The sequence below is a fragment of the Heptranchias perlo genome, unplaced genomic scaffold, assembly GCF_035084215.1.
Source record: "Heptranchias perlo isolate sHepPer1 unplaced genomic scaffold, sHepPer1.hap1 HAP1_SCAFFOLD_210, whole genome shotgun sequence".
In the NCBI taxonomy this organism is placed as follows: Eukaryota; Metazoa; Chordata; class Chondrichthyes; order Hexanchiformes; family Hexanchidae; genus Heptranchias; species Heptranchias perlo.
The window spans coordinates 3,170-26,180 of record NW_027139224.1 but is presented as its reverse complement, the minus strand read 5'-3'; the positions used below and the strand labels follow the sequence as shown (position 1 = coordinate 26,180).

Below are 23,011 nucleotides of genomic sequence, written 5' to 3'. Positions count from 1 at the left end.
CCCTGTACACAGGGACAGAGTGAGGGACACAGCACTCCCCCTGTACACAGGGACAGAGTGAGGGACACAGCACTCCCCCTGTACACAGGGACAGAGAGTGAGGGACACAGCACTCCCCCTGTACACAGGGACAGAGTGAGGGACACAGCACTCCCCCTGTACACAGAGACAGAGTGAGAGACACAGCACTCCCCCTGTACACAGGGACAGAGAGTGAGGGACACAGCACTCCCCCTGTACACAGAGACAGAGTGAGGGACACAGCACTCCCCCTGTACACAGAGACAGAGTGAGAGACACAGCACTCCCCCTGTACACAGAGACAGAGAGTGAGGGACACAGCACTCCCCCTGTACACAGGGACAGAGTGAGGGACACAGCACTCCCCCTGTACACAGGGACAGAGTGAGGGACACAGCACTCCCCCGTACACAGGGACAGAGTGAGGGACACAGTACTCCCCCTGTACACAGAGACAGAGAGTGAGAGACACAGCACTCCCCCTGTACACAGGGACAGAGAGTGAGAGACACAGCACTCCCCCGTACACAGGGACAGAGTGAGGGACACAGCACTCCCCCTGTACACAGGGACAGAGTGAGGGACACAGCACTCCCCCTGTACACAGGGACAGAGAGTGAGGGACACAGCACTCCCCCTGTACACAGGGACAGAGAGTGAGGGACACAGCACTCCCCCTGTACACAGGGACAGAGAGTGAGGGACACAGCACTCCCCCTGTACACAGGGACAGAGTGAGGGACACAGCACTCCCCCTGTACACAGGGACAGAGAGTGAGAGACACAGCACTCCCCCTGTACACAGGGACAGAGTGAGGGACACAGCACTCCCCCTGTACACAGGGACAGAGTGAGGGACACAGCACTCCCCCTGTACACAGGGACAGAGTGAGGGACACAGCACTCCCCCTGTACACAGGGACAGAGAGTGAGGGACACAGCACTCCCCCTGTACACAGAGACAGAGAGTGAGGGACACAGCACTCCCCCTGTACACAGAGACAGAGTGAGAGACACAGCACTCCCCCTGTACACAGGGACAGAGTGAGGGACACAGCACTCCCCCTGTACACAGGGACAGAGTGAGAGACACAGCACTCCCCCTGTACACAGGGACAGAGTGAGGGACACAGCACTCCCCCTGTACACAGGGACAGAGAGTGAGGGACACAGCACTCCCCCTGTACACAGGGACAGAGAGTGAGAGACACAACACTCCCCCTGTACACAGGGACAGAGTGAGGGACACAGCACTCCCCCTGTACACAGGGACAGAGTGAGAGACACAGCACTCCCCCTGTACACAGGGACAGAGAGTGAGGGACACAGCACTCCCCCTGTACACAGGGACAGAGAGTGAGGGACACAGCACTCCCCCTGTACACAGGGACATAGAGTGAGAGACACAGCACTCCCCCTGTACACAGGGACAGAGAGTGAGGGACACAGCACTCCCCCTGTACACAGGGACAGAGTGAGGGACACAGCACTCCCCCTGTACACAGGGACAGAGAGTGAGGGACACAGCACTCCCCCGTACACAGGGACAGAGAGTGAGGGACACAGCACTCCCCCGTACACAGGGACAGAGTGAGGGACACAGCACTCCCCCTGCACACAGGGACAGAGTGAGAGAGACACAGCACTCCCCCTGTACACAGGGACAGAGTGAGAGACACAGCACTCCCCCTGTACACAGGGACAGAGTGAGGGACACAGCACTCCCCCTGTACACAGGGACAGAGTGAGGGACACAGCACTCCCCCTGTACACAGGGACAGAGAGTGAGGGACACAGCACTCCCCCTGTACACAGGGACAGAGTGAGGGACACAGCACTCCCCCTGTACACAGGGACAGAGTGAGGGACACAGCACTCCCCCTGTACACAGGGACAGAGTGAGAGACACAGCACTCCCCCTGTAAACAGGGACAGAGAGTGAGGGACACAGCACTCCCCCTGTACACAGAGACAGAGAGTGAGGGACACAGCACTCCCCCTGTACACAGGGACAGAGAGTGAGGGACACAGCACTCCCCCTGTACACAGGGACAGAGAGTGAGAGACGCAGCACTCCCCCTGTACACAGGGACAGAGAGTGAGGGTCACAGCACTCCCCCTGTACACAGGGACAGAGTGAGAGACACAGCACTCCCCCTGTACACAGGGACAGAGAGTGAGGGACACAGCACTCCCCCTGTACACAGGGACAGAGAGTGAGAGACACAGCACTCCCCCTGTACACAGGGACAGAGAGTGAGGGACACAGCACTCCCCCTGTACACAGGGACAGAGAGTGAGGGACACAGCACTCCCCCTGTACACAGGGACATAGAGTGAGAGACACAGCACTCCCCCTGTACACAGGGACAGAGAGTGAGGGACACAGCACTCCCCCTGTACACATGGACAGAGAGTGAGAGACACAGCACTCCCCCTGTACACAGGGACAGAGAGTGAGGGACACAGCACTCCCCCTGTACACATGAACAGAGAGTGAGAGACACAGCACTCCCCCTGTACACAGGGACAGAGTGAGGGACACAGCACTCCCCCGTACACAGGGACAGAGAATGAGAGACACAGCACTCCCCCTGTACACAGGGACAGAAAGTGAGGGACACAGCACTCCCCCTGTACACAGGGACAGAGTGAGAGACACAGCACTCCCCCTGTACACAGGGACAGAGAGTGAGGGACACAGCACTCCCCCGTACACAGGGACAGAGAGTGAGAGACACAGCACTCCCCCTGTACACAGGGACAGAGAGTGAGGGACACAGCACTCCCCCTGTACACAGGGACAGAAAGTGAGGGACACAGCACTCCCCCGTACACAGGGACAGAGAGTGAGGGACACAGCACTCCCCCTGTACACAGGGACAGAGAGTGAGAGACACAGCACTCCCCCTGTACACAGGGACAGAGTGAGGGACACAGCACTCCCCCTGTACACAGGGACAGAGAGTGAGGGACACAGCACTCCCCCTGTACACAGGGACAGAGTGAGGGACACAGCACTCCCCCTGTACACAGGGACAGAGTGAGAGACACAGCACTCCCCCTGTACACAGGGACAGAGAGTGAGGGACACAGCACTCCCCCTGTACACAGGGACAGAGAGTGAGAGACACAGCACTCCCCCTGTACACAGGGACAGAGAGTGAGAGACACAGCACTCCCCCTGTACACAGGGACAGAGAGTGAGAGACACAGCACTCCCCCTGTACACAGGGACAGGGTGAGGGACACAGCACTCCCCCTGTACACAGGGACAGAGTGAGGGACACAGCACTCCCCCTGTACACAGGGACAGAGAGTGAGGGACACAGCACTCCCCCTGTACACAGGGACAGAGAGTGAGGGACACAGCACTCCCCCTGTACACAGGGACAGAGAGTGAGGGACACAGCACTCCCCCTGTACACAGGGACATAGAGTGAGAGACACAGCACTCCCCCTGTACACAGGGACAGAGTGAGAGACACAGCACTCCCCCGTACACAGGGACAGAGAATGAGAGACACAGCACTCCCCCTGTACACAGGGACAGAAAGTGAGGGACACAGCACTCCCCCTGTACACAGGGACAGAGTGAGAGACACAGCACTCCCCCTGTACACAGGGACAGAGAGTGAGGGACACAGCACTCCCCCGTACACAGGGACAGAGAGTGAGAGACACAGCACTCCCCCTGTACACAGGGACAGAGAGTGAGGGACACAGCACTCCCCCTGTACACAGGGACAGAGTGAGGGACACAGCACTCCCCCTGTACACAGGGACAGAGTGAGAGACACAGCACTCCCCCTGTACACAGGGACAGAGAGTGAGGGACACAGCACTCCCCCTGTACACAGGGACAGAGAGTGAGAGACACAGCACTCCCCCTGTACACAGGGACAGAGAGTGAGGGACACAGCACTCCCCCTGTACACAGGGACAGAGAGTGAGGGACACAGCACTCCCCCTGTACACAGGGACATAGAGTGAGAGACACAGCACTCCCCCTGTACACAGGGACAGAGAGTGAGGGACACAGCACTCCCCCTGTACACATGGACAGAGAGTGAGAGACACAGCACTCCCCCTGTACACAGGGACAGAGTGAGGGACACAGCACTCCCCCTGTACACAGGGACAGAGAGTGAGGGACACAGCACTCCCCCTGTACACAGGGACAGAGAGTGAGAGACACAGCACTCCCCCTGTACACAGGGACAGAGAGTGAGGGACACAGCACTCCCCCTGTACACAGGGACAGAGAGTGAGGGACACAGCACTCCCCCTGTACACAGGGACATAGAGTGAGAGACACAGCACTCCCCCTGTACACAGGGACAGAGAGTGAGGGACACAGCACTCCCCCTGTACACATGGACAGAGAGTGAGAGACACAGCACTCCCCCTGTACACAGGGACAGAGAGTGAGGGACACAGCACTCCCCCTGTACACATGAACAGAGAGTGAGAGACACAGCACTCCCCCTGTACACATGAACAGAGAGTGAGAGACACAGCACTCCCCCTGTACACAGGGACAGAGTGAGGGACACAGCACTCCCCCCGTACACAGGGACAGAGAGTGAGGGACACAGCACTCCCCCTGTACACAGGGACAGAGAGTGAGGGACACAGCACTCCCCTGTACACAGGGACAGAGTGAGGGACACAGCACTCCCCCTGTACACAGGGACAGAGAGTGAGAGACACAGCACTCCCCCTGTACACAGGGACAGAGAATGAATCGTGGAGTCTCACACTGTTTTTACTGTTTGTAAATGTGGAGATATAATGAGGTGGATCGATACTCAGGGTTGGGGTTGACTGTAAGCCGAGAGAAGCAGTCCCAATGATGGGCCATACACGGGGGAGATGGACCGAGCTCTTTCCACCTACCCTGAGACACACGAGGTACACAGCTGTGACTAAGTCGCGTTTTGTTTTCAGTTGGTGCGTTTCCTGCAGCTTCTCCTCGAACAATCGCGACTCCTCATCCTCAGTCCCGAAACTCCGGACTGTTTTTATGGAGGAGATGATCTCACCGGCCAGTTGGTTTGACTTGGCGATGGAATCCTGCACCTCCTGCACCAGTTTCTGGCCCAAAACAAAACACAAGCTTCAATCTTCAATAATAGTGTTTCTTTGAGGAAATAACACAGAGTATTATTGGGCGTGTAATTGGCAAATGAATTTCAATATAGAGAAGTGTGAGGTGGTGCATTTTGGTAGAAAGGATAAGGGGGCCAGAAACTGTTCGGATAATAAGAGTCTAAATGGGGGAGAGGAGCAGAGGGATCTGGGGTTCAGATACACAAATCACTAAAAGTAGCGACACGGGTTAATAAGGTCATAAAAAAGCAAATCAAACACTGGGGTTCATTTCTAGAGGGATAGAATTAAAAAGCAGAGAAGTTATGTTAAACTTGTATCGAACCTTGGTTAGACCACACTTGGAGTAATGTGAACAGTTCTGGTCTCCATATTACAAAAAGGATAAAGAGGCACTGGAGAAGGTGCAAAAATGATTCACAAGGCTGATAGCAGAACTGAGAGATGAAACCTATCAGGAAAGGCTGAACAGGTTGGGGTTTTTTTCTCCAGAAAAGAGAAGGCTGAGTGATGACCTGATAGAGGTCTTTAAGATTATGAAAAGGTTCGATAGGGGAGACGTAGAGAAAATGTTTCCACTTGTGGGGGAGACCAGAACTAGAGGTCATAAAAGACAGTCAACGACAAATCCAATAAAAATTCAGGACAAACTTCTTTACCCAGAGAGTGGTTAGAATGTGGAACATTTTTTTTTATTCGTTCATGGGATGTGGGCGTCGCTGGCAAGGCCAGCATTTATTGCCCATCCCTAATTGCCCTTGTATAGAGCTGGGGTTAATGGAACTATGTACGGAGTTGGGGTTACTGGAACAATGCACAGAGTTGGGGTGACTGGAACAATGCACAGAGTTGGGGTTACTGGAACAATGTACAGAGTTGGGGTTACTGGAACAATGTACAGAGTTGGGGTTACTGGAACAATGCACAGAGTTGGGGTTACTGTGACAATGTACAGAGAGTTGGGGTTACTGGAACAATGCACAGAGTTGGGGTTACTGGAACAATGTACAAAGTTGGGGTTACTGGAACAATGCACAGAGTTGGGGTTACTGGAACAATGCACAGAGAATTGGGGTTATTGGGACAATGTACAGAGTTGGGGTTACTGGAACAATGTACAGAGTTGGGGTTACTGGGACAATGTACAGAGAGTTGGGGTTACTGGGACAATGTACAGAGTTGGGGTTACTGGAACAATGTACAGAGTTGGGGTTACTGGATTAATGTACAGAGTTGGGGTTACTGGCACAATGTACAGAGTTGGGGTTACTGGAACAATGTACAGAGTTGGGGTTACTGGAACAATGCACAGAGTTGGGGTTACTGGAACAATGTACAGAGTTGGGGTTACTGGGACAATGTACAGAGTTGGGGTTACTGGAACAATGTACAGAGTTGGGGTTACTGGAACAATGTACAGAGTTGGGGTAACTGGAACAATGTACAGAGTTGGGGTTACTGGAACAATGTACAGAGTTGGGGTTACTGGAACAATGTACAGAGTTGGGGTTACTGGGACAATGTACAGAGAGTTGGGGTTACTGGGACAATGTACAGAGTTGGGGTTACTGGAACAATGTACAGAGTTGGGGTTACTGGAACAATGTACAGAGTTGGGGTTACTGGAACAATGTACAGAGTTGGGGTTACTGGGACAATGTACAGAGAGTTGGGGTTACTGGGACAATGTACAGAGTTGGGGTTACTGGAACAATGTACAGAGTTGGGGTTACTGGAACAATGTACAGAGTTGGGGTTACTGGGACAATGTACAGAGTTGGGGTCACTGGAACAATGTACAGAGTTGGGGTTACTGGAACAATGTACAGAGTTGGGGTTACTGGAACAATGTGCAGAGTTGGGGTTACTGGGACAATGTACAGAGTTGGGGTCACTGGAACAATGTACAGAGTTGGGGTAACTGGGACAATGTACAGAGAGTTGGGGTTACTGGAACAATGTACAGAGTTGGGGTTACTGGAACAATGTACAGAGTTGGGGTTACTGGAACAATGTACAGAGTTGGAGTAACTGGGACAATGTACAGAGTTGGGGTTACTGGAACAATGTACAAAGTTGGGGTTACTGGGACAATGTACAGAGTTGGGGTTACTGGAACAATGTACAGAGTTGGGGTTACTGGAACAATGTACAGAGTTGGGGTTACTGGGACAATGTACAGAGTTGGGGTTACTGGAACAATGTACAGAGTTGGGGTTACTGGAACAATGTACAGAGTTGGGGTTACTGGAACAATGTACAGAGTTGGAGTAACTGGGACAATGTACAGAGAGTTGGGGTTACTGGAACAATGTACAGAGTTGGGGTTACTGGAACAATGTACAGAGTTGGGGTTACTGGAACAATGTGCAGAGTTGGGGTTACTGGAACAAAGTACAGAGTTGGGGTTACTGGAACAATGTACAGAGAGTTGGGGTTACTGGGACAATGTACAGAGAGTTGGGGTTACTGGAACAATGTACAGAGTTGGGGTTACTGGAACAATGTACAGAGTTGGGGTTACTGGAACAATGTACAGAGTTGGGGTTACTGGGACAATGTACAGAGTTGGGGTTACTGGAACAATGTACAGAGTTGGGGTTACTGGAACAATGTACAGAGTTGGGGTAACTGGAACAATGTACAGAGTTGGGGTTACTGGAACAATGTACAGAGTTGGGGTTACTGGAACAATGTACAGAGTTGGGGTTACTGGGACAATGTACAGAGAGTTGGGGTTACTGGGACAATGTACAGAGTTGGGGTTACTGGAACAATGTACAGAGTTGGGGTTACTGGAACAATGTACAGAGTTGGGGTTACTGGGACAATGTACAGAGTTGGGGTCACTGGAACAATGTACAGAGTTGGGGTTACTGGAACAATGTACAGAGTTGGGGTTACTGGAACAATGTGCAGAGTTGGGGTTACTGGGACAATGTACAGAGTTGGGGTCACTGGAACAATGTACAGAGTTGGGGTAACTGGGACAATGTACAGAGAGTTGGGGTTACTGGAACAATGTACAGAGTTGGGGTTACTGGAACAATGTACAGAGTTGGGGTTACTGGAACAATGTACAGAGTTGGAGTAACTGGGACAATGTACAGAGTTGGGGTTACTGGAACAATGTACAAAGTTGGGGTTACTGGGACAATGTACAGAGTTGGGGTTACTGGAACAATGTACAGAGTTGGGGTTACTGGAACAATGTACAGAGTTGGGGTTACTGGGACAATGTACAGAGTTGGGGTTACTGGAACAATGTACAGAGTTGGGGTTACTGGAACAATGTACAGAGTTGGGGTTACTGGAACAATGTACAGAGTTGGAGTAACTGGGACAATGTACAGAGTTGGGGTTACTGGAACAATGTACAGAGTTGGAGTAACTGGGACAATGTACAGAGAGTTGGGGTTACTGGGACAATGTACAGAGTTGGGGTGACTGGAACAATGTACAGAGTTGGAGTAACTGGGACAATGTACAGAGAGTTGGGGTTACTGGAACAATGAACAGAGTTGGGGTTACTGGGACAATGTACAGAGTTGGGGTTACTGGAACAATGTACAGAGTTGGGGTTACTGGAACAATGTGCAGAGTTGGGGTTACTGGGACAATGTACAGAGTTGGGGTTACTGGAACAATGTACAGAGTTGGGGTTACTGGGACAATGTACAGAGTTGGGGTTACTGGAACAATGTACAGAGAGTTGGGGTTACTGGAACAATGTGCAGAGTTGGGGTTACTGGGAGAATGTACAGAGAGTTGGGGTTACTGGGACAATGTACAGAGAGTTGGGGTTACTGGAACAATGTACAGAGTTGGGGTTACTGGGACAATGTACAGAGTTGGGGTTACTGGAACAATGTACAGAGTTGGGGTTACTGGAACAATGTACAGAGTTGGGGTTACTGGAACAATGTACAGAGAGTTGGGGTTACTGGAACAATGTACAGAGTTGGGGTTACTGGGACAATGTACAGAGTTGGGGTTACTGGAACAATGAACAGAGTTGGGGTTAATGGAACAATGTACAGAGTTGGGGTTACTGGAACAATGTACAGAGAGTTGGGGTTACTGGAACAATGTACAGAGTTGGGGTTACTGGAACAATGTACAGAGAGTTGGGGTTACTGGAACAATGGACAGAGTTGGGGTTACTGGGACAATGTACAGAGTTGGGGTTACTGGGACAATGTACAGAGAGTTGGGGTTACTGGAACAATGTACAGAGTTGGGGTTACTGGGACAATGTACAGAGAGTTGGGGTTACTGGAACAATGTGCAGAGTTGGGGTGACTGGAACAATGTACAGAGTTGGGGTTACTGGGACAATGTACAGAGAGTTGGGGTTACTGGAACAATGTGCAGAGTTGAGGTTACTGGAACAATGTACAGAGTTGGGGTTGCTGGGACAATGTACAGAGTTGGGGTTACTGGAACAATGTACAGAGTTGGGGTTACTGGAACAATGTACAGAGTTGGGGTTACTGGGACAATGTACAGAGTTGGGGTCACTGGAACAATGTACAGAGTTGGGGTTACTGGAACAATGTACAGAGTTGGGGTTACTGGAACAATGTGCAGAGTTGGGGTTACTGGGACAATGTACAGAGTTGGGGTCACTGGAACAATGTACAGAGTTGGGGTAACTGGGACAATGTACAGAGAGTTGGGGTTACTGGAACAATGTACAGAGTTGGGGTTACTGGAACAATGTACAGAGTTGGGGTTACTGGAACAATGTACAGAGTTGGAGTAACTGGGACAATGTACAGAGTTGGGGTTACTGGAACAATGTACAAAGTTGGGGTTACTGGGACAATGTACAGAGTTGGGGTTACTGGAACAATGTACAGAGTTGGGGTTACTGGAACAATGTACAGAGTTGGGGTTACTGGGACAATGTACAGAGTTGGGGTTACTGGAACAATGTACAGAGTTGGGGTTACTGGAACAATGTACAGAGTTGGGGTTACTGGAACAATGTACAGAGTTGGAGTAACTGGGACAATGTACAGAGTTGGGGTTACTGGAACAATGTACAGAGTTGGAGTAACTGGGACAATGTACAGAGAGTTGGGGTTACTGGGACAATGTACAGAGTTGGGGTGACTGGAACAATGTACAGAGTTGGAGTAACTGGGACAATGTACAGAGAGTTGGGGTTACTGGAACAATGTACAGAGTTGGGGTTACTGGGACAATGTACAGAGTTGGGGTTACTGGAACAATGTACAGAGTTGGGGTTACTGGAACAATGTGCAGAGTTGGGGTTACTGGGACAATGTACAGAGTTGGGGTTACTGGAACAATGTACAGAGTTGGGGTTACTGGGACAATGTACAGAGTTGGGGTTACTGGAACAATGTACAGAGAGTTGGGGTTACTGGAACAATGTGCAGAGTTGGGGTTACTGGGAGAATGTACAGAGAGTTGGGGTTACTGGGACAATGTACAGAGAGTTGGGGTTACTGGAACAATGTACAGAGTTGGGGTTACTGGGACAATGTACAGAGTTGGGGTTACTGGAACAATGTACAGAGTTGGGGTTACTGGAACAATGTACAGAGTTGGGGTTACTGGAACAATGTACAGAGAGTTGGGGTTACTGGAACAATGTACAGAGTTGGGGTTACTGGGACAATGTACAGAGTTGGGGTTACTGGAACAATGAACAGAGTTGGGGTTAATGGAACAATGTACAGAGTTGGGGTTACTGGAACAATGTACAGAGAGTTGGGGTTACTGGAACAATGTACAGAGTTGGGGTTACTGGAACAATGTACAGAGAGTTGGGGTTACTGGAACAATGTACAGAGTTGGGGTTACTGGGACAATGTACAGAGTTGGGGTTACTGGGACAATGTACAGAGAGTTGGGGTTACTGGAACAATGTACAGAGTTGGGGTTACTGGGACAATGTACAGAGAGTTGGGGTTACTGGAACAATGTGCAGAGTTGGGGTGACTGGAACAATGTACAGAGTTGGGGTTACTGGGACAATGTACAGAGAGTTGGGGTTACTGGAACAATGTGCAGAGTTGAGGTTACTGGAACAATGTACAGAGTTGGGGTTGCTGGGACAATGTACAGAGTTGGGGTTACTGGAACAATGTACAGAGTTGGGGTTACTGGAACAATGGACAGAGTTGGGGTTACTGGGACAATGTACAGAGTTGGGGTTACTGGAACAATGTACAGAGTTGGGGTTACTGGAACAATGTACAGAGTTGGGGTTACTGGGACAATGTACAGAGTTGGGGTTACTGGGACAATGTACGGAGTTGGGGTTACTGGAACAATGTACAGAGAGTTGGGGTTACTGGAACAATGTACAGAGTTGGGGTTACTGGAACAATGTACAGAGTTGGGGTTACTGGGACAATGTACAGAGAGTTGGGGTTACTGGAACAATGTACAGAGTTGGGGTTACTGGAACAATATACGGAGTTGGGGTTACTGGAACAATGTACAGAGTTGGGGTTACTGGAACAATGTACAGAGTTGGGGTTACTGGAACAATGTACAGAGTTGGGGTTACTGGAACAATGTACAGAGTTGGGGTTACTGGAACAATGTACAGAGTTGGGGTTACTGGAACAATGTACAGAGTTGGGGTTACTGGGACAATGTACAGAGTTGGGGTTACTGGAACAATGTACAGAGTTGGGGTTACTGGGACAATGTACAGAGAGTTGGGGTTACTGGAACAATGTACAGAGTTGGGGTTACTGGAACAATGTACAGAGTTGGGGTTACTGGGACAATGTACAGAGTTGGGGTTACTGGGACAATGTACAGAGTTGGGGTTACTGGAACAATGTACAGAGTTGGGGTTACTGGAACAATGTACAGAGTTGGGGTTACTGGGACAATGTACAGAGTTGGGGTTACTGGAACAATGTACAGAGTTGGGGTTACTGGAACAATGTACAGAGTTGGGGTTACTGGGACAATGTACAGAGTTGGGGTAACTGGGACAATGTACAGAGTTGGGGTCACTGGAACAATGTACAGAGTTGGGGTTACTGGAACAATGTACAGAGTTGGGGTTACTGGAACAATGTGCAGAGTTGGGGTTACTGGGACAATGTACAGAGTTAGGGTCACTGGAACAATGTACAGAGTTGGGGTAACTGGGACAATGTACAGAGAGTTGGGGTTACTGGAACAATGTACAGAGTTGGGGTTACTGGAACAATGTACAGAGTTGGGGTTACTGGAACAATGTACAGAGTTGGAGTAACTGGGACAATGTACAGAGTTGGGGTTACTGGAACAATGTACAGAGTTGGGGTTACTGGGACAATGTACAGAGTTGGGGTTACTGGAACAATGTACAGAGTTGGGGTTACTGGAACAATGTACAGAGTTGGGGTTACTGGGACAATGTACAGAGTTGGGGTTACTGGAACAATGTACAGAGTTGGGGTTACTGGAACAATGTACAGAGTTGGGGTTACTGGGACAATGTACAGAGTTGGAGTAAATGGGACAATGTACAGAGTTGGGGTTACTGGAACAATGTACAGAGTTGGAGTAACTGGGACAATGTACAGAGAGTTGGGGTTACTGGGACAATGTACAGAGTTGGGGTTACTGGAACAATGTACAGAGTTGGAGTAACTGGGACAATGTACAGAGAGTTGGGGTTACTGCAACAATGTACAGAGTTGGGGTTACTGGGACAATGTACAGAGTTGGGGTTACTGGAACAATGTACAGAGTTGGGGTTACTGGAACAATGTACAGAGTTGGGGTTACTGGGACAATGTACAGAGTTGGGCTTACTGGAACAATGTACAGAGTTGGGGTTACTGGGACAATGTACAGAGTTGGGGTTACTGGAACAATGTACAGAGAGTTGGGGTTACTGGAACAATGTGCAGAGTTGGGGTTACTGGGAGAATGTACAGAGAGTTGGGGTTACTGGGACAATGTACAGAGAGTTGGGGTTACTGGAACAATGTACAGAGTTGGGGTTACTGGGACAATGTACAGAGTTGGGGTTACTGGAACAATGTACAGAGTTGGGGTTACTGGGACAATGTACAGAGTTGGGGTTACTGGAACAATGTACAGAGTTGGGGTTACTGGAACAATGTACAGAGTTGGGGTTACTGGGACAATGTACAGAGTTGGGGTAACTGGGACAATGTACAGAGTTGGGGTCACTGGAACAATGTACAGAGTTGGGGTTACTGGAACAATGTACAGAGTTGGGGTTACTGGAACAATGTACAGAGTTAGGGTCACTGGAACAATGTACAGAGTTGGGGTAACTGGGACAATGTACAGAGAGTTGGGGTTACTGGAACAATGTACAGAGTTGGGGTTACTGGAACAATGTACAGAGTTGGGGTTACTGGAACAATGTACAGAGTTGGAGTAACTGGGACAATGTACAGAGTTGGGGTTACTGGAACAATGTACAGAGTTGGGGTTACTGGGACAATGTACAGAGTTGGGGTTACTGGAACAATGTACAGAGTTGGGGTTACTGGAACAATGTACAGAGTTGGGGTTACTGGGACAATGTACAGAGTTGGGGTTACTGGAACAATGTACAGAGTTGGGGTTACTGGAACAATGTACAGAGTTGGGGTTACTGGGACAATGTACAGAGTTGGAGTAAATGGGACAATGTACAGAGTTGGGGTTACTGGAACAATGTACAGAGTTGGAGTAACTGGGACAATGTACAGAGAGTTGGGGTTACTGGGACAATGTACAGAGTTGGGGTTACTGGAACAATGTACAGAGTTGGAGTAACTGGGACAATGTACAGAGAGTTGGGGTTACTGCAACAATGTACAGAGTTGGGGTTACTGGGACAATGTACAGAGTTGGGGTTACTGGAACAATGTACAGAGTTGGGGTTACTGGAACAATGTACAGAGTTGGGGTTACTGGGACAATGTACAGAGTTGGGCTTACTGGAACAATGTACAGAGTTGGGGTTACTGGGACAATGTACAGAGTTGGGGTTACTGGAACAATGTACAGAGAGTTGGGGTTACTGGAACAATGTGCAGAGTTGGGGTTACTGGGAGAATGTACAGAGAGTTGGGGTTACTGGGACAATGTACAGAGAGTTGGGGTTACTGGAACAATGTACAGAGTTGGGGTTACTGGGACAATGTACAGAGTTGGGGTTACTGGAACAATGTACAGAGTTGGGGTTACTGGAACAATGTACAGAGTTGGGGTTACTGGAACAATGTACAGAGAGTTGGGGTTACTGGAACAATGTACAGAGTTGGGGTTACTGGGACAATGTACAGAGTTGGGGTTACTGGAACAATGTACAGAGTTGGGGTTAATGGAACAATGTACAGAGTTGGGGTTACTGGAACAATGTACAGAGAGTTGGGGTTACTGGAACAATGTACAGAGTTGGGGTTACTGGAACAATGTACAGAGAGTTGGGGTTACTGGAACAATGTACAGAGTTGGGGTTACTGGGACAATGTACAGAGTTGGGGTTACTGGGACAATGTACAGAGAGTTGGGGTTACTGGAACAATGTACAGAGTTGGGGTTACTGGGACAATGTACAGAGAGTTGGGGTTACTGGAACAATGTGCAGAGTTGGGGTGACTGGAACAATGTACAGAGTTGGGGTTACTGGGACAATGTACAGAGAGTTGGGGTTACTGGAACAATGTGCAGAGTTGGGGTTACTGGAACAATGTACAGAGTTGGGGTTGCTGGGACAATGTACAGAGTTGGGGTTACTGGAACAATGTACAGAGTTGGGGTTACTGGAACAATGTACAGAGTTGGGGTTACTGGGACAATGTACAGAGTTGGGGTTACTGGAACAATGTACAGAGTTGGGGTTACTGGAACAATGTACAGAGTTGGGGTTACTGGGACAATGTACAGAGTTGGGGTTACTGGGACAATGTACGGAGTTGGGGTTACTGGAACAATGTACAGAGAGTTGGGGTTACTGGAACAATGTACAGAGTTGGGGTTACTGGAACAATGTACAGAGTTGGGGTTACTGGGACAATGTACAGAGAGTTGGGGTTACTGGAACAATGTACAGAGTTGGGGTTACTGGAACAATGTACAGAGTTGGGGTTACTGGAACAATGTACAGAGTTGGGGTTACTGGGACAATGTACAGAGAGTTGGGGTTACTGGAACAATGTACAGAGTTGGGGTTATTGGAACAATGTACAGAGTTGGGGTTACTGGAACAATGTACAGAGTTGGAGTAACTGGGACAATGTACAGAGTTGGGGTTACTGGAACAATGTACAGAGTTGGGGTTACTGGGACAATGTACAGAGTTGGGGTTACTGGAACAATGTACAGAGTTGGGGTTACTGGAACAATGTACAGAGTTGGGGTTACTGGGACAATGTACAGAGTTGGGGTTACTGGAACAATGTACAGAGTTGGGGTTACTGGAACAATGTACAGAGTTGGGGTTACTGGAACAATGTACAGAGTTGCAGTCACTGGGACAATGTACAGAGTTGGGGTTACTGGAACAATGTACAGAGTTGGAGTAACTGGGACAATGTACAGAGAGTTGGGGTTACTGGGACAATGTACAGAGTTGGGGTTACTGGAACAATGTACAGAGTTGGAGTAACTGGGACAATGTACAGAGAGTTGGGGTTACTGGGACAATGTACAGAGTTGGGGTTACTGGAACAATGTACAGAGAGTTGGGGTTACTGGAACAATGTGCAGAGTTGGGGTTACTGGGAGAATGTACAGAGAGTTGGGGTTACTGGGACAATGTACAGAGAGTTGGGGTTACTGGGACAATGTACAGAGAGTTGGGGTTACTGGAACAATGTACAGAGTTGGGGTTACTGGGACAATGTACAGAGTTGGGGTTACTGGAACAATGTACAGAGTTGGGGTTACTGGAACAATGTACAGAGTTGGGGTTACTGGAACAATGTACAGAGAGTTGGGGTTACTGGAACAATGTACAGAGTTGGGGTTACTGGGACAATGTACAGAGTTGGGGTTACTGGAACAATGTACAGAGTTGGGGTTAATGGAACAATGTACAGAGTTGGGGTTACTGGAACAATGTACAGAGAGTTGGGGTTACTGGAACAATGTACAGAGTTGGGGTTACTGGAACAATGTACAGAGAGTTGGGGTTACTGGAACAATGTACAGAGTTGGGGTTACTGGGACAATGTACAGAGTTGGGGTTACTGGGACAATGTACAGAGAGTTGGGGTTACTGGAACAATGTACAGAGTTGGGGTTACTGGGACAATGTACAGAGAGTTGGGGTTACTGGAACAATGTGCAGAGTTGGGGTGACTGGAACAATGTACAGAGTTGGGGTTACTGGGACAATGTACAGAGAGTTGGGGTTACTGGAACAATGTGCAGAGTTGGGGTTACTGGAACAATGTACAGAGTTGGGGTTGCTGGGACAATGTACAGAGTTGGGGTTACTGGAACAATGTACAGAGTTGGGGTTACTGGAACAATGTACAGAGTTGGGGTTACTGGGACAATGTACAGAGTTGGGGTTACTGGAACAATGTACAGAGTTGGGGTTACTGGAACAATGTACAGAGTTGGGGTTACTGGGACAATGTACAGAGTTGGGGTTACTGGGACAATGTACGGAGTTGGGGTTACTGGAACAATGTACAGAGAGTTGGGGTTACTGGAACAATGTACAGAGTTGGGGTTACTGGAACAATGTACAGAGTTGGGGTTACTGGGACAATGTACAGAGAGTTGGGGTTACTGGAACAATGTACAGAGTTGGGGTTACTGGAACAATATACGGAGTTGGGGTTACTGGAGCAATGTACAGAGTTGGGGTTACTGGAACAATGTACAGAGTTGGGGTTACTGGAACAATGTACAGAGTTGGGGTTACTGGAACAATGTACAGAGTTGGGGTTACTGGAACAATGTACAGAGTTGGGGTTACTGGAACAATGTACAGAGTTGGGGTTACTGGGACAATGTACAGAGTTGGGGTTACTGGAACAATGTACAGAGTTGGGGTTACTGGGACAATGTACAGAGAGTTGGGGTTACTGGAACAATGTACAGAGTTGGGGTTACTGGAACAATGTACAGAGTTGGGGTTACTGGGACAATGTACAGAGTTGGGGTTACTGGGACAATGTACAGAGTTGGGGTTACTGGAACAATGTACAGAGTTGGGGTTACTGGAACAATGTACAGAGTTGGGGTTACTGGGACAATGTACAGAGTTGGGGTTACTGGAACAATGTACAGAGTTGGGGTTACTGGAACAATGTACAGAGTTGGGGTTACTGGGACAATGTACAGAGAGTTGGGGTTACTGGAACAATGTACAGAGTTGGGGTTACTGGGACAATGTACAGAGAGTTGGGGTTACTGGGACAATGTACAGAGAGTTGGGGTTACTGGGACAATGTACAGAGTTGGGGTTACTGGAACAATGTACAGAGTTGGGGTTTCTGGAACAATGTGCAGAGTTGGGGTTACTGGGACAATGTACAGAGTTGGGGTTACTGGGACAATGTACGGAGTTGGGGTTACTGGAACAATGTACAGAGAGTTGGGGTTACTGGAACAATGTACAGAGTTGGGGTTACTGGAACAATGTGCGGAGTTGGGGTTACTGGAACAATGTACAGAGTTGGGGTTACTGGGACAATGTACAGAGAGTTGGGGTTACTGGAACAATGTACAGAGTTGGGGTTACTGGAACAATGTACGGAGTTGGGGTTACTGGAACAATGTACAGAGTTGGGGTTACTGGAACAATGTACAGAGTTGGGGTTACTGGAACAATGTACAGAGTTGGGGTTACTGGGACAATGTACAGAGTTGGGGTTACTGGAACAATGTACAGAGTTGGGGTTACTGGGACAATGTACAGAGAGTTGGGGTTACTGGAACAATGTACAGAGTTGGGGTTACTGGAACAATGTACAGAGTTGGGGTTACTGGGACAATGTACAGAGAGTTGGGGTTACTGGAACAATGTACAGAGTTGGGGTTACTGGAACAATGTACAGAGTTGGGGTTACTGGAACAATGTACAGAGTTGGGGTTACTGGCACAATGTACAGAGTTGGGGTTACTGGAACAATGTACAGAGTTGGGGTTACTGGAACAATGTACGGAGTTGGGGTTACTGGAACAATGTACAGAGTTGGGGTTACTGGAACAATGTACAGAGTTGGGGTTACTGGAACAATGTGCAGAGTTGGGGTTACTGGGACAATGTACAGAGTTGGGGTTACTGGAACAATGTACAGAGTTGGGGTTACTGGGACAATGTACAGAGAGTTGGGGTTACTGGAACAATGTACAGAGTTGGGGTTACTGGAACAATGTACAGAGTTGGGGTTACTGGGACAATGTACAGAGTTGGGGTTACTGGGACAATGTACAGAGTTGGGGTTACTGGAACAATGTACAGAGTTGGGGTTACTGGAACAATGTACAGAGTTGGGGTTACTGGAACAATGTACAGAGTTGGGGTTACTGGGACAATGTACAGAGTTGGGGTTACTGGGACAATGTACAGAGAGTTGGGGTTACTGGAACAATGTACAGAGTTGGGGTTACTGGAACAATGTACAGAGTTGGGGTTACTGGAACAATGTACAGAGTTGGGGTTACTGGCACAATGTACAGAGTTGGGGTTACTGGGACAATGTACAGAGAGTTGGGGTTACTGGGACAATGTACAGAGAGTTGGGGTTACTGGAACAATGTACAGAGTTGGGGTTACTGGAACAATGTACAGAGTTGGGGTTACTGGGACAATGTACAGAGAGTTGGGGTTACTGGGACAATGTACAGAGAGTTGGGGTTACTGGGACAATGTACAGAGAGTTGGGGTTACTGGAACAATGTACAGAGAGTTGGGGTTACTGGGACAATGTACAGAGAGTTGGGGTTACTGGCACAATGTACAGAGTTGGGGTTACTGGAACAATGTACAGAGTTGGGGTTACTGGAACAATGGACAGAGTTGGGGTTACTGGAACAATGTACAGAGTTGGGGTTACTGGCACAATGTACAGAGTTGGGGTTACTGGAACAATGTACAGAGTTGGGGTTACTGGAACAATGGACAGAGTTGGGGTTACTGGAACAATGTACAGAGTTGGGGTTACTGGCACAATGTACAGAGTTGGGGTTACTGGAACAATGTACAGAGTTGGGGTTACTGGAACAATGTACAGAGTTGGGGTTACTGGAACAATGTACAGAGTTGGGGTTACTGGAACAATGTACAGAGTTGGGGTTACTGGGACAATGTACAGAGTTGGGGTTACTGGGACAATGTACAGAGTTGGGGTTACTGGAACAATGTACAGAGTTGGGGTTACTGGAACAATGTACAGAGTTGGGGTTACTGGAACAATGTACAGAGTTGGGGTTACTGGGACAATGTACAGAGAGTTGGGGTTACTGGAACAATGTACAGAGTTGGGGTTACTGGAACAATGTACAGAGTTGGGGTTACTGGAACAATGTACAGAGTTGGGGTTACTGGCACAATGTACAGAGTTGGGGTTACTGGGACAATGTACAGAGAGTTGGGGTTACTGGGACAATGTACAGAGAGTTGGGGTTACTGGAACAATGTACAGAGTTGGGGTTACTGGAACAATGTACAGAGTTGGGGTTACTGGGACAATGTACAGAGAGTTGGGGTTACTGGGACAATGTACAGAGAGTTGGGGTTACTGGGACAATGTACAGAGAGTTGGGGTTACTGGAACAATGTACAGAGAGTTGGGGTTACTGGGACAATGTACAGAGAGTTGGGGTTACTGGCACAATGTACAGAGTTGGGGTTACTGGAACAATGTACAGAGTTGGGGTTACTGGAACAATGGACAGAGTTGGGGTTACTGGAACAATGTACAGAGTTGGGGTTACTGGCACAATGTACAGAGTTGGGGTTACTGGAACAATGTACAGAGTTGGGGTTACTGGAACAATGGACAGAGTTGGGGTTACTGGAACAATGTACAGAGTTGGGGTTACTGGCACAATGTACAGAGTTGGGGTTACTGGAACAATGTACAGAGTTGGGGTTACTGGAACAATGTACAGAGTTGGGGTTACTGGAACAATGTACAGAGTTGGGGTTACTGGAACAATGTACAGAGTTGGGGTTACTGGGACAATGTACAGAGTTGGGGTTACTGGGACAATGTACAGAGTTGGGGTTACTGGAACAATGTACAGAGTTGGGGTTACTGGAACAATGTACAGAGTTGGGGTTACTGGAACAATGTACAGAGTTGGGGTTACTGGGACAATGTACAGAGTTGGGGTTACTGGGACAATGTACAGAGAGTTGGGGTTACTGGAACAATGTACAGAGTTGGGGTTACTGGAACAATGTACAGAGTTGGGGTTACTGGAACAATGTACAGAGTTGGGGTTACTGGCACAATGTACAGAGTTGGGGTTACTGGGACAATGTACAGAGAGTTGGGGTTACTGGGACAATGTACAGAGAGTTGGGGTTACTGGGACAATGTACAGAGAGTTGGGGTTACTGGAACAATGTACAGAGTTGGGGTTACTGGAACAATGTACAGAGTTGGGGTTACTGGGACAATGTACAGAGAGTTGGGGTTACTGGGACAATGTACAGAGAGTTGGGGTTACTGGGACAATGTACAGAGTTGGGGTTACTGGAACAATGTACAGAGAGTTGGGGTTACTGGGACAATGTACAGAGAGTTGGGGTTACTGGCACAATGTACAGAGTTGGGGTTACTGGAACAATGTACAGAGTTGGGGTTACTGGGACAATGTACAGAGAGTTGGGGTTACTGGGACAATGTACAGAGAGTTGGGGTTACTGGGACAATGTACAGAGAGTTGGGGTTACTGGAACAATGTACAGAGTTGGGGTTACTGGAACAATGTACAGAGTTGGGGTTACTGGGACAATGTACAGAGAGTTGGGGTTACTGGGACAATGTACAGAGAGTTGGGGTTACTGGGACAATGTACAGAGTTGGGGTTACTGGGACAATGTACAGAGTTGGGGTTACTGGAACAATGTACAGAGTTGGGGTTACTGGAACAATGTACAGAGTTGGGGTTACTGGAACAATGTACAGAGTTGGGGTTACTGGGACAATGTACAGAGTTGGGGTTACTGGGACAATGTACAGAGAGTTGGGGTTACTGGAACAATGTACAGAGTTGGGGTTACTGGAACAATGTACAGAGTTGGGGTTACTGGAACAATGTACAGAGTTGGGGTTACTGGCACAATGTACAGAGTTGGGGTTACTGGGACAATGTACAGAGAGTTGGGGTTACTGGGACAATGTACAGAGAGTTGGGGTTACTGGGACAATGTACAGAGAGTTGGGGTTACTGGAACAATGTACAGAGTTGGGGTTACTGGAACAATGTACAGAGTTGGGGTTACTGGGACAATGTACAGAGAGTTGGGGTTACTGGGACAATGTACAGAGAGTTGGGGTTACTGGGACAATGTACAGAGTTGGGGTTACTGGAACAATGTACAGAGAGTTGGGGTTACTGGGACAATGTACAGAGAGTTGGGGTTACTGGCACAATGTACAGAGTTGGGGTTACTGGAACAATGTACAGAGTTGGGGTTACTGGAACAATGTACAGAGTTGGGGTTACTGGAACAATGTACAGAGTTGGGGTTACTGGCACAATGTACAGAGTTGGGGTTACTGGAACAATGTACAGAGTTGGGGTTACTGGAACAATGCACAGAGTTGGGGTTACTGGAACAATGTACAGAGTTGGGGTTACTGGAACAATATACGGAGTTGGGGTTACTGGAACAATGTACAGAGTTGGGGTTACTGGAACAATGTACAGAGTTGGGGTTACTGGAACAATGTACAGAGTTGGGGTTACTGGAACAATGTACAGAGTTGGGGTTACTGGCACAATGTACAGAGTTGGGGTTACTGGAACAATGTACAGAGTTGGGGTTACTGGAACAATGCACAGAGTTGGGGTTACTGGAACAATGCACAGAGTGTTGTCCCTCAGGGGTCAGTGTTGGGTCCATTTCACTTCTCAATCTGGACTTGGGTATCGGGGGCAAAGAATCAAAATATACAAACAATAAAATTAGGGAGTGTGTGGTAACTGAATGGAATGGTCAGGGACTTCAGGAGGACACACACAGGGTCATAGATTTCCGGCGGACAGAAGTCAGCTGACGTTTGATGTGGAGAAAGGTGAAATGATAGATTTTGAGAGGATGAATAAAGAGAGGCAATATTCACAAAGTGGCCAAACTTTAAAAGCCGAGAGATTTCAGGGCAGAGAGACACAAATCTTTCAAGGTGGGAGAACAAATTGCTAAAGACATCATCAAAACATCTGGGTCCAAAGAAGAGGAAAGTGAAACTGTATCCAGTTGTGTTGGTGGATGTGGACCTACCATATGATACTGATTATAGAGCTTCTGAATCACGATAGTGAGCGGAGACTCAATAAACATCAGGACGGTGAGTTGCCAGGAGAGCGAAAACATGAAGAAAAGGATCCCAACTGTCTTCACCAAACTTCGTAGGACGACATTCACATTGAGTGCGATGGACTGACTCATGAGGGCAGTGTCAGTGGAGAGGCGGGAAGTGATATCACCTGAGGGATAAAGGGGAACGAGTGATAGGAGCATTAATGTGTGTTAAATAGTGCCAGGAATAATAAACTAACAGTAATAGAAGATTGTTCATTATTAACAGTCATATTAGAGTGTGTTCATTATTAACAGTAATATTAGAGTGTGTTCATTACTAACAGTAATGTTAGAGTGTGTTCATTACTGATGGTAATATTACAGTGTATTCATTACTGACAGTAATATTGGAGTGTGTTCATTACTGATGGT

At 48.4% G+C, this 23,011-nt stretch overlaps 1 protein-coding gene across 1 annotated transcript in view; it reads right to left on the bottom strand.

Moving 5' to 3' along the window:
• LOC137310072 (ABC-type oligopeptide transporter ABCB9-like) overlaps positions 1–22,760 on the bottom strand; it is a 177,783-nt gene extending 155,023 nt beyond the window's left edge. Inside the window, exons 1-2 of the mRNA XM_067978041.1 lie at positions 22,559–22,760; positions 4,921–5,118 (exon numbers count right to left, since the gene is read on the bottom strand). Coding sequence (XP_067834142.1) covers positions 4,921–5,118; positions 22,559–22,726 — 366 coding nt within the window. The 5' untranslated portion in view covers positions 22,727–22,760. The remainder of the gene's footprint in view (positions 1–4,920; positions 5,119–22,558) is intronic.
• Positions 22,761–23,011: the final 251 nt, after the last annotated feature.